General features: G+C 40.5%; 2 protein-coding genes across 19 annotated transcripts in view; both read right to left on the bottom strand.

Annotated features, from left to right (window-relative positions):
* The window catches only part of cax1 (cation/H+ exchanger protein 1), a 1,125,587-nt gene that overhangs the window by 521,023 nt on the left and 592,015 nt on the right, over nt 1-12,549 (bottom strand). The gene's annotated exons all lie outside the window — the stretch shown is intronic.
* Nucleotides 1-12,549, bottom strand: part of erc1b (ELKS/RAB6-interacting/CAST family member 1b) — a 340,281-nt gene that overhangs the window by 202,552 nt on the left and 125,180 nt on the right. For 7 of the 18 annotated variants that reach the window (XM_037539543.1, XM_037539557.1, XM_037539554.1 and 4 more), the window contains 2 exons: nt 10,520-10,618; nt 3,245-3,256 (listed from right to left, as the gene is read on the bottom strand). The exons of 4 other annotated variants lie outside the window; for them this stretch is intronic. In XM_037539543.1, the coding sequence (XP_037395440.1) occupies nt 3,245-3,256; nt 10,520-10,618 (111 nt within the window). The remainder of the gene's footprint in view (nt 1-3,244; nt 3,257-10,519; nt 10,619-12,549) is intronic. 7 more of the 18 variants (XM_017723129.2, XM_017723133.2, XM_017723131.2 and 4 more) reach the window with 1 other exon arrangement.

The raw sequence follows: 12,549 nt of genomic DNA, 5'->3' as shown, positions 1-12,549 counted from the left end.
AAAGCAAAGGTTTCAAACTCATTTAGCTTGGGGGCCAATTACAGCATTTCACTTCTGCCAGGGGACCCATCCATTGTGAACATGGACTTATCCCTAAAACATATATGGTCATTTTCCTCAATAAAACTGGTAATAACATATAAATCAATTTGCCTAACCAGCTCATTGTTTTTGTAAGTCACTCCTCTGTTTTATTAGGTGTACTATAAATGTTCTCAGTACTTGCCAGATACCTCAGCAGTATTTTTGGCTCTGTAGCTGCAGTAGAAACTGTGAAGATTGCATCAGTTAGTCTCAATTTGGCTCTCGCACAGTCTTTGATGATCCTGGTTGGGCTGCATACAATGGTAAATCAGCATATCATTGAACATTATGACCCTGAAGTCACCATTGGCGAATAGCAAAAATGCTCTGCATTTTTTTACGTATATTTTTACGTATATTCCACACAGACACTTACAAAAAGAAAAAAAGCCAAATTATAAAATATTGCCCAGCACAAAACCGTTTGCTATACCCTATAGTCACTGATCCTCAAATAGTGTAATGAGTTTTTTCCATCTTTTTTTGATTCTAACAATTAATATCTAGTTTTTAAAGGGGCTTTGACTGGAAATTAAATAAGTGAAAGATGGCCTTTGTTTTTTGCTCAATACTGTATCCATACGCCCTGACATTTTATAAAAACAAGCCCCTGTGTGAGAGAGAAATAGAAAGTGTGAGTTGTACTCATACAGCAGGCACTTGCACACACCTTCATTGTCAGCCATAAGCAGACTAATTCTAGATCTCCTAGTGCTCAGAGACAACGTAACATTGGGGGGAATTAATTTCAGAGCGTCATGAACTCCTTTTCATGATGACGTGCCTTGATGTGGGGAAAGACATCAAATCGCTCTGTTCGTTGTGTTTCTTTTGAGTTGCTTTTCCTGAAAAAAGAAAAGGATGAATGACGGTCTTGTCAAACATCCCGGTTACATTATGTTTGTTTTCTTAGGGATCACCAGCAGGGAAAAAAAGAAAAAAGCTGACAAGCCTCCTCTCCGAACTGAAGTGATGAAGAGATGAAAAGTAATAAGCGTGATAAACAACAGTGAGCTGAGTGCTGCGATCCGGGTGGGGAGGGAAGCCCATCAGGCTGGCAGCCAAGGCAAGGTTTTCAACACGGCTCAGGAGAAATGCCTGATTAGAATTCTTTGCACTCCAATTACAGTTTGTGGAAGGAGTTACTTGTTCACTCTGACTGAAGGCCTCTGTGTCTAGTCTGACTTCAACATGCTTTGCATTGAAGCTAAGCTGCAGCACAGCTCCTGCCACCAATATTTTATATAAAACCACACCAGAGCAGGTATTATTTGGGTCAGTGCAGTGACACGGACATGGTCATGGCATGTTAGTGTGTGTTGCGCTGGTAAGAGTGGATCTCAAACAGTAGTGCAGCTGGAGGTTTTTTAAGTTAATATTACAGTTAATACGAACCTTTACTTAATGAATTTAACAAACTGGAAACAACAAATGTTATGGTATATTTAATTTTTCCCACCAATATGTTAAACTCACAAACAAATACAAATTGTGTTTCTGTCCATTCCTCCACTGTGAGAAGACAAGTCGCTATGGGTCTGAAAGGATGTGTAGCTGTCAAGAAGCCTCACTGAGAAAAGGAGACGGACACATCAAACAAAGAAGCTGAACAGTGGACTGACCACCCCAGAGTCCAGACGTCAAGATCACTGAATGTGTTTGGGATAATCTGGATTGTGGAAAGCAGAAAATGCAACAAATTTCTAAGACTGAACTTTGGAGGTCCTTGTCACCATATATTTGTTAGCTCCCTTTCACCCTGTTCTTTCGCCTGGGTGGTGGATCACAGTGACACTCAACTAGTGTGTGTTGTGCTGGTATGAGTAGATCTCAAACAGCAGTGCTGCTGGATTGTTTTTGTAAATTAATATTAGAGTTAATGTAAGCTTCATTTAATTAATGTAACAAGCTGTTTGAAAAAACTAAAAATGTGGCCTTACTTTTCTAAAGTTATGGTACATTTATTTTCCCCCCAATATGTTACACATAGACTCATACACACACACACACACACACACACACACACACACATTTTCTAAGCTGCTTCGACTCAAAGATCTTTCATGTTTTGTGCACAGATTGTGAAATTTTTCGGAAAATGCCCTATTTAAGTGTGTTTGCTGTTGAGGTGGTGTTGAATTTTCACTTACAACATCAACAAGGTGTATTTTTGTTGTAACATCAAGAACATGGAATTTGACTGGGGGGGTTCAAACTTCTGCATGCGACTAACACCCTGGTACCTGGAGGTGTTTCCGATTTACCTTCCTGCTTAAACACATGACATCACAGTAAAGTCTGTGTAAGTATGTTTGCATTTACCATCTTATTACCCACAAATAATTCAGATATTTTACCAAGTCTTTTATGGGCTAAAATGTTGAGAACCTGTCATTTCTCATTTCTAAGCTATTTTATTGTAATTTAGTCAGACTGTCTTGTTCAAAATATTACCTAAAATAAATACCCAGTAATTTCCACATTTACTCAGACAGCATCTAAAACCTGTTAGATATCTGAGAGTCAATTATTCCAACTGTCTTGGAACTTACCAACATATTAACTAGAATGATTACTCAGTAATTTAAGTTTGATTTTCACCTGGTTAATACCTACAAGCAAGTATTAAAGAAAGTGTTTTATCAGCACCGTTTTCACAGGTTAAACCCACATAACCTGTTATTTCGGCCGATTTTGCCATCCAAAAAATATCGTTCAGGCCCTAGTTTGGAGCCCTCGTTTTCAATTTTTACGCTTCCCCTTCTCTAAACCCTTGATCAAAGCAGGTCAGTCCAATTTCCCATTTCCAAGAAAAAGTTTGAAGCCGAAGTCAAAGGCAAAGACGAGTGGGTAACAAGAGCAAATTGGGGTTAAGTGTCGTACCCAAGGGCATGACGGCACTTAAATGCATTCTATTAAACCCACAGTTGCCAATTTGTTCTGTGATCCCCCAATGAGCGCCTTCAGCAGCACCTGACACTGTTCTAAGACTGCCTCTTCCGTTTCAGTGACCCAAGAGTGCTGAGGCTGACCGAGCCCTTATGGCTGGCTGAGGATTTTCATTCACATTCAGGTTTCATTTGACAGTAACAGACGTGCGGTTGAACAGTACACTGAAGAAAACAGGGTGAGGATAGAAAAAGAGAGCAAGTGCACTAACCTTGAAGCCAAACTGATGATGAGACAGCAATCCAGTGTTAGGAGAAAGAAGTGAAGGGAGAAAAGCAGAGAAAGGGAAGGAAGGGAAGAAGAACAGACACAGCACAAGCAAAGTTAGCATTAATTATCAAAGTTAAGATCTGAAGTGACAACAGATTAATACAGAAGAAGAGATACAGTGAGTGTGTGAAAGACACTGACTCAAACCATTCAAGACCCAGTTTACAAACAGTGATGACGAATAAACCGATCATTTTCACAACGACCACAGCAATACATTCCATACTGTGACAGACGAAGACCACCATGCACACAGATGTGCTGAAGCTCAGAGACCGAAAGACTGAAGTCTGCATGCAAAAGCAGTTTGTTCAGCTAAATGATGGACAACTCCTCCTTTCAAGAATGGTGTGTCCACGTTGACCTTTGATCTCGTTCTTTTTCTCTTTATTTATGCCACTAAGGGTTCTCTGAGTAATGTTATTACATGATTCATTTTGGTTCTATAAAGAGCCCTGTTTTAAAAAGAGATCTGTGAGCATGGAGAACCATTTATAGGTTTAAAGAACCTTCACATAATGTAAATATTTTATACACATTTAATGGTTCTTCCTCATAACCTTTTCACTATGTGGAGATTCTTCTAACGTTTGCAAAAATGGTTCTACAAAGATCCACTGAAAGGTTCTTTTGGCGATGAACTACCTTTGGTTTTCCAAAAAAAGGCTTGAAAATCGTTTCAAGGTTTAAAGAACATTCCCATCATACAAGTTTAAGGGTTCTTCTTAGAACTTTGACATTATGTGGAGGTTCTTCAAACTTTAACAAGGTGCTTCTCTCTCACACATCGCATTTCCAAAATGGTTCCCCAAAGGACCACCCACTGAAAGGAAAAGTTCTTCGGGGAAAAATATTTCTGGAACCCAGGTAGCTTGAAAAACATATTTACAAGTGTAAAGAACTATTTCAAGGTTAAGAGAACCTCCAAATAATGTACTGGGCTGTTCCTGGTACTTCACATTATGTAGAGGGTCTTACTTTTTTTTTTTTTCCCCTCACACTCCCACCCTATTTGCAAAAGTGGCTCATCTATTGTAAGGTGCTTTAGGGAAGAACTACTCAAGGTTCCATAAATAATCAGGTTTTAAAAGAAGAGATTTATATTTCCATTTCCAAAATGGAAGGGCTATCTCCAAAGGACTACCCGCTGAAAAGAATGAAGTTCTTCAGGGAAGAATATATTTGGAACCCAAGTACCTTGAAAAACAGATTTTTGAGTGTGAAGAACTATTTAAAGGTTTACAGAACCTTAACATAATGTAATGGGTTGCTCCTGGAACCTTACGATATGTAGAGGTTCTTTAAATTAAAAAAAAAAAAATTTTTTAAATGTTCCTCACACTCCCACCTCATCTGCAAAACTTGTTCAACTACTGAAAGGTGTTTTAGGAAAGAACTACCTATGGTTCCATAATCATGCTTTAAAAAAAAAAAAAAGAGATTTGTGATGGTGGAGAACCATTTAAATGTTTAAAGAACAAAATATACAGGTTCTATAGCAATTCAAGGGTTGTTCCTAGAACGTTGAAGGCTCTTTAAACTTTATAAGCATTCTTCACACTCATACCTCATTTGCAGAAATGGTTCACCCATTGAAAGGTTCTTTAGGGAAGAAGTAATTATAGTGCCATAAATAATCATGCTTAAAAAGGAGAGGTCTGTGAGCGTGGAGAACCATTTAAAGGTTTAAAGAATAAAATGCAAAGGTTCCCTATCAATTTGAGGGTTGTTCCTAAAATGTTTACATTATGTGGAAGTTCTTTAAACTTTAAAAGGGCCCCTCACACCTCATTTGCAAAAAAATGGCTCATGCACTGGAAGGTTCTTTAGGAAACTAAAAGTGGTTCTATGGTATTGTGCAAGGAACCCTTTTCGTGTCATTATTTTCATGAGAGTCTTTATTTCAAGCTGGATTCCTAGTTTACACGCTCCAAGCTCATCTCCCAGTTTCAGCTCCCTCTGTGGCGACACGCATCTTCTTGAACCTCAGCATTTCAAATGCAATCCTCAGTAATTGCCATTGCGTTTGGGAATAAATATTCCAATGCCACAATCCAACCTATGTTCTTTTCATGGGTCTTTGAAGGCATATTTGAATCAGGGCTGCCTCCGCTCCACTGATCTGCAGCCAGAGAACTTTTACTATTCCTCCTCTCCCTCTCTCTCTCTCGTTCACACACATACAGCCACACGCATGGAGACAGACAGAGAGTCGGGGTAATCCTGACTGAGAACACGAGCTGTGCTCCTTTAGAACAACAGCACACAACAACAGCTTCCATCTGCCACACTCGTCTTGATTACAGGCACAAGACGCTAACGGATGGAGAACTGTCACAATAACTTTGCCTCAAAATCCACGTCGAAAGTCAAACTCCACCGTGCCAGGGAGCTGTGACAGTGCCATCTGAAACAATGGGAGGCTTTTGAGGGAGCAGAACCTCCAGTGTGCTTTTGAGAGTGTACGACATGCCGCTGGTAATTAGCTCTGGTTCTGAGCGCTCCGGTTCTTAACTGCCAGTGTTTATTTCCGAACCCCCTTGTTTCCATCCTCGTGCATGATGTATAGGGCTGAGCATTTCAAATGCAGTCCTTTGTTCCTAAATCTGGTGGTAGAGAAGGAGACAGAGACGGCTGCTTGACTTCATTTCACCAAGTCACTTCACATCCATCCAAAGGCGCTGCTACAGGCCTTGCCGTCTATGGCGTCCCAGCAAAGAAGAAGCTTTGATTAGCTGAATGCAGTGACATCAAGCTGCAGCCCTGCAGACCAAGCCCCAAGCCCCAAGCCTGAGCTTTAGTGGAAGAAGCTGCTAAGATATCTACTGTGACCCTTTTGAAGCAAGATATAGTCACTGGATTGAAAAAGTTAATGGCATCAAATCTGTAAAAGTTCTACACGATTGATCTTCGAAGCATTGTTTCATGCTTTTTTGTGCTATCGTTTTGACAATGACCTGATTTTATAAGGAACACAGGACATTGTGTCAAGTCAAATGGCCCTTTTCTGTCAGAGCAGGTGGTCGTTGGCCACACTGAGCAACAAAACCAATTAGACTCTGCAGAAGTCTGAGCTCCTTGAGACCAATAACTCAATAAACCTACTCGAACCTTTGACATATTCACAAATGCAAGTCAAGGCTCAAGCTTTTCAGAGAATTTTAATTAAGTCTTACTATTTGCTGCAGGGACTCCAAAAGTAAACTCTACTTTAAATAAATTTTAAAAAAAAACTGGCGATGAGGAGCCAAATGAGGAGACATTCATTACAAAAAAGCCTTCAGTCTAAAGGACAGAACTGAAGCACTCATGCAGCAGACACGATGTTTGAAGGAAAAAGACAAAACAACTCAAAACGAGTGATTAGTCTGTGATTTTATAGCAAGTACGCTTGCTAGGTAGAGTAAGGGTGCCTACAACACTAGACAACACAAGGATGGAGGCGTTACATGCAGACGGATGCAGATCTTGTTCATAAGGCTAAAATATATAAAGTGCAGTATTCTTTTTCCTTAAATACTGCACTTTATATATTTTAGCCTTATGTTTAAATTGTTTTGTATGTAGACAGTGCCGTTGGATTGCTGCTCATTTTCGCTGTACACTGCAATGGCAAACGCATCTCTCATCATCTCATCTCATCATCGTCTAGAAGGCGTGTGCACGGCTGGAGCGGGGCGGAGCTTGTACAGTTCGAAATCCAGCGGGAGACAAAACATTTGGACCAGGAACAAAGAAATATGAGCCACTGAAAGAAAATTTTGACAATGGCCCTATACGGAGCCAAGCAGACTACAGCCACGAAGGCAAAGAACTCATATAGAACAGGAAAAGAGTACACAGCATGAATGTGTTGCAGCAAAAGTTGAAAAGATCTGAAGTCTTTTCACTGCATAGACACAGTTGTAGTCCGACAGAACTGACGTGGTGCCCTAACTGCGTTTCGGACGCTGTGGCAGCCTCTAGTGTGTAGGCACCCTAATACCTAATCTAGCTGGTGTTTTAGCACCTACTAAAAATTAATTCAGATAAGCTGACTCAAATAAGCCAGCAGAAGGTTAGTAGATGGTTAGTACATGCTAACCAACCAGCTTTGCCTCTTTCCTTTAAACATCACACATCATTTTGTCTATTAGACTGAAGATTTGTCTATAATGGAATGTTCATTATCTCAAGTTGAATCAAATCTGATGCTGCTTTAAGCTTGGAAGAATAAAAATGCAGTGGTCTATAGGAGTCAGACAGTAATCAGATTTCTGCTTTGCAACCAACCAATAAACTCACAGAGGCTGTGATATACACAAAACAAAACTCATGCCACGGCTTATTCAAAAAAGTGTTGCTACAAAAGTGTTTTGCTGCGTGTCACGGTAGCCCTGCTCGCTTGTTTCCAGTACCGCCGTTTGTTTCGCACATGTGCAGACTGAGAAACCCGAAAGAAATCAGAGTAAGAGTTTACATGCACTAAGAAATCTGAGCACTGAGCTAAAATCCAGCTCTCGTTATCAGATTTCTTAATCAGATTTATGGACCTTACTCCGATCTAAGAAATCAGATTACGCTGTTTACACGACCATTTGAACTGTAGAAATCCGACTGTGATTGGTTTATTGAGTGCATGTAAACGCACTCAGTGATACTGGGGCAAGGCCTGACGGAGTGTGAAGCTGAGCGCACTAGAGTCAGTGCACCCTGTCAACATCAATAACCCCTGGGCCTCCTCACCCTCAGGCCCAGTCCACTCTCCCCAGCTCCCCCTCATTCCTTTGTGCTTACGTTCGGCACAAACTCAATTATTCATTTGAACTTATTTATTTATGCAAGCCAAGGCAAGATCAGCCGCTATACATGACTCTAATTTATTACCTCAATTATACATGTTTAAAACACAAACAGCTAGACGCATGCTGAAAGGCCAGGGACACGCGGGCAGACTGTGGCAAACACACCTAAACACACGCACACACAGACATTCTCCTGACAGCGCATGCAGAGCAGGTTGGAGGCAGAGTGAAATAGCAGGTGAGCTGGTATGAAACAGCAGGGCTGGAACTTCACACTCATCCAGCATGCACACACAGCATGAAGACTGTCCCTGCAGGGACAAAATGCACATCATTATCACGAGTTCAGAGCGGAGCTGATATTCTGCAAATTCAGCCTCACGCTGTGATTCTGAGGGGTCAAAGACAGAATGGCACAGCGTGGATCGTGGCACATTTAGAAGATCACACAACTGGCTGTTCTTTATGCTAAGCTTGTAACAGAGCTTCTACAGGACAGTGGTGGGCAACACGGTCAAAACATAACATCACAATATCATAAGGCATTTTTGCAGTACACAGTTCATATTATGATGTTACACACACTTTTAGGCTGGCTAACTTGCAACAGATAGAATGCTTGATTAGAACAGCAGCATGTCAGATTTTATTTCTAAAAAATTCAAATAAACATATAAACCTAAGAAACTGATATATACACAGATCAGGCGTAACATTATGACCACCTCCTTGTTTCTACGCTCAGTGTCTGTTTTAACAGCTCCACTTACTGTATAGCTGCACTTTGTAGTTCTACAGTTACAGACTGTAGTCCATCTGTTTCTCTGATACTTTGTTACCCTGTTCTTCAGTGGTCAGGACCCCCATGGACCCTCACAGAGCAGGTACTATTTGGGTGGTGGATCATTCTCAGCACTGCAGTAACACTGACGTGGTGGTGGTGTGTTAGTGTGTGTTGTGCTGGTCTGAGTGGATCAGACAGAGCAGTACTGCTGGAGTTTTTAAACAGTGTGTCCACTCACGGTCCACTCTATTAGACACTCCTACCTTGTCAGTCCACCTTGTAGATGTAAAGTCAGAGACGACAGCTCATCTGCTGCTGTGCAATTTGTGTTGGTCATCCTCTAGTCCTTCATCAGTGGTCACAGGACGGTGCTGGCTGGATATTTTTGGTTGGTGGACTATTCTCAGGCCAGCAGGGACACTGAAGTGTTTAAAAACTCCAGCAGCACTGCTCTGTCTGATCCACTCAGACCAGCACAACACACACTAACACATCACCACCACATCAGGGTTACTGCAGTGCTGAGAATGATCCAACACCCAAATAGTACCTACTCTGTGAGGGTCCATGGGGGTCCTGACCACTGAAGAACAGGGGAAAAAGGGGTAACAAAGTATCAGAGAAACAGATGGACTACAGTCTGTAACTGTAGAACTACAAAGTGCAGCTATACAGTAAGTGGAGCTGATAAAACGGACACTGAGCATAGAAACAAGGAGGTGGTCATAATGTTATGCCTGATCAGTGCATATGAAACATTTCTATTGTGTAAAATAGCAGAAAAGCAGAATTCGCTGGGCCTAGTAAAACCAGTGCTAAAAAATTCATGCTAGAATTCTTGTCTCATATTTTCAGTCCATCCACTCTGCTTACATCTACAATTGTCAGGGGCTGCTGGCACTTGGTTAGTGTTTGGTTAGTCATTCTCGATATCAGTCGCAGATGAGAAGCTGTACAGTCTTGGCTAGTTGTGAGGATCAGACTCTGGGATTGCGCTGCCGTCTGATGTGACTCATCCATTCAGCTAAAAGGGCTAACCCTGATGCAGCGTCCTTATTTGTGGTGTATATAAAAGTACAATTGCGAAAATAGTGAATTTTTTTCCAGTGTTTTTTTTAAGATATTTTAAAGTTGACGATTTCAATACTTAATACACTTTAAAAAATGCTCTTTCATGTCACTACTGAAGCAGAGTTTTAGTCCACAGGCGAAGCCCTTTTTTAGCCACACCCCTGCATTTGAGCAGGAAGCAAGACAACATCTCTGTCTCTCACTGCCACACGGTGAGCATTCAGCTCCCATCAACTAAACGCGTCCCAAAGTCTGAAAATCAGTAACATTACGAAATGTCACTATATACGAGACATTTTTTTGCAATTAACTTTTTTAAATTAAAAATATTAATATTTTATGTGTGTTACCTGTTCAAAGATGTGTTTGCTACTCATGTGCTGTTCAGTGTTTTTGAGTTCTGCTCTAAATCAGGTTCATTGCCGGACTGTGTGAGTAAGCTAGCGTGAAAAGGTGAGTTAGTAAAGCGAATGAAAGAATGAGGGCTGGAGAAATTGTGAAAGAAAAAGTGCGCTTCTTGAGGAGGTGAGGTGCGGTCTAATACAGTGGCGTGCCATAATATGCCTTGACCACTCACTTGCCCAGGTAGTCCCACATTAGCCCCCCAATTTGTTGTGGCACAGGGTCTGTCACCTGCTGGGGCACGGAGCGCAATGAAGCCACTGGGGATGGCTGTCTGTCAGTGGAGTCACACATACACGCATACATATAGATACGATGGCCGATGGTTGCATGGAGCAGAGACAAAATGACAGACAGTACGGTTGATGGAGGATGCAAAAATGATTTCAAGAGAAAACCAAAAAAAAAAAAAAAAAGGGATGAAACAATTATACAACAGTCACGCAGAAGCAAAACCCACAAGAAACAAAGCAGGAAGAGTACAATGGTTAATACTTTGGTAAAAGACAGTAGGGAGAAGATACAGATCCATGGCTACACAGACACAGATTCATTTAACATATCGCTGCTGTCGGATCAAAACCTTCCATCTCCGAAATGGTAACTTTACAGGAGAAAGAAAAAACTTACTTTAATTTTAATGTGAGTCAATGGAATCAGACTTTTTTTACAAGTCGTTGATCTTGAAATTTACACACAATATAGACAGTAGGTATTTTCAAATTATGTTAAAAACTGAAAAGTATTGCCAGACAGCAGCGACATACAGCAGCGTGCTGGCTGACTGATGTAGGGGAGAGCAGGTCACAATCTAATCCATTTAGTTTTTTCTTACAAATTTTTAGAGGTATTTGAGAAATATCATTTTTATGTTCAAGCAACCTACATATAACTGTCCAATAAGGTCATCTTGACACACTAAGACTTATTCTTGGTGTAGCTACAAATAGAAACAAAAATGTTGCAAGCACGTACTATAATATATACTAATAACCCCAAAATAACCCCATAGGCAAGGTTTACCATCACAGACTAAGAGGCTATAGTTGTAACACTCACTAAAAAGTCAGATAAATTAAAGCAAAATCAATTCAGTGCAATCCTATGTGGTTTGAACCAGATGACTTTTCCAACCTATATAGATAAAAATGCAAATATAAATATATATATATAATAACCAGTGAAAGGAGGCTGGTGAAACGTGGCAAATTTTGACCACAAAATAGTCAAGAACTTTTTATTTACATGACATCTTTTAGCATGTTTTTATGAATCTGATAAAAAAAACTGACTGTTGAAATTAGACGTGGTTAAAGCTCTGGTTTATGCTGTGATCTTTAAAAGATGGTGGTGGGACGGATGTCCAGCTTATGTGTCTCAGAACACGACTTCTTCCTCTCGCCGCTTCCTTTATAAATACGTGTGAAGGACGTTTTTCTGAGTCTGACATCAATTTAAAGCAAATAAAAACACAAGCGCGCCAGATGAAAACTCATCTCACACTGACTGGACCTCATGTGATATTCGCTGTCATGGTAATGTTTACTCTCTGCTCTACTCCACGCAGGCATGTCATTTTGCACTGGATTACTTGCAGTGAGCATGTAAATGAAGATTTTCATCAGATTGTTGTACAGATTGTGCATATAAACACCTCAGTCCGAATCTGTAATGTGATTGTATTAAATCGGATTGGCATGTAGACACAGACGCTGCTTAAAAACAATGCAGCATCATAGCCACCAAGATGGTGATTAAAACAATGGAAGACTGAATTCTGTGACTCATACAAACAACACAGTAATTAAACCACACCTATGATGAAGTTTTATAACTTTTATGGTTTTCAAGATGAATTTCAAGAAATGTCTGTCTGACTGTTGTCAGAACTCACAGATGACACTGCTATGGGAAAATGAGAACATGACTAAAAGCATGCCCTTCTTTAATCTTACGGCATAAAATATCAATGTCACATTTTACCCCGGGTTAGTTTGTGCCCTGCTCCCACATACAACACTTTCTCTCATGGGGAAAAACACCAAATATTGTATTTAAAGTTTCTGGAGCCTCTGTGCAGCTCTGCTGTAGGTTTGTGAGAATCAGCAATGGGCTAAAGTCTGTTTAGTAGATGTAATAGCAGAATAGCTACAGGGAAACCCTTCACCTGACACACTGCAGGAGTGAAAAGGTGTATATTTATGA

This window comes from Pygocentrus nattereri, chromosome 1 (assembly GCF_015220715.1).
Source record: "Pygocentrus nattereri isolate fPygNat1 chromosome 1, fPygNat1.pri, whole genome shotgun sequence".
Taxonomy (NCBI): domain Eukaryota; kingdom Metazoa; phylum Chordata; class Actinopteri; order Characiformes; family Serrasalmidae; genus Pygocentrus; species Pygocentrus nattereri.
The sequence above is the reverse complement of the archived record's forward strand: the minus strand, read 5'-3'. Positions and strand labels throughout refer to the sequence as shown.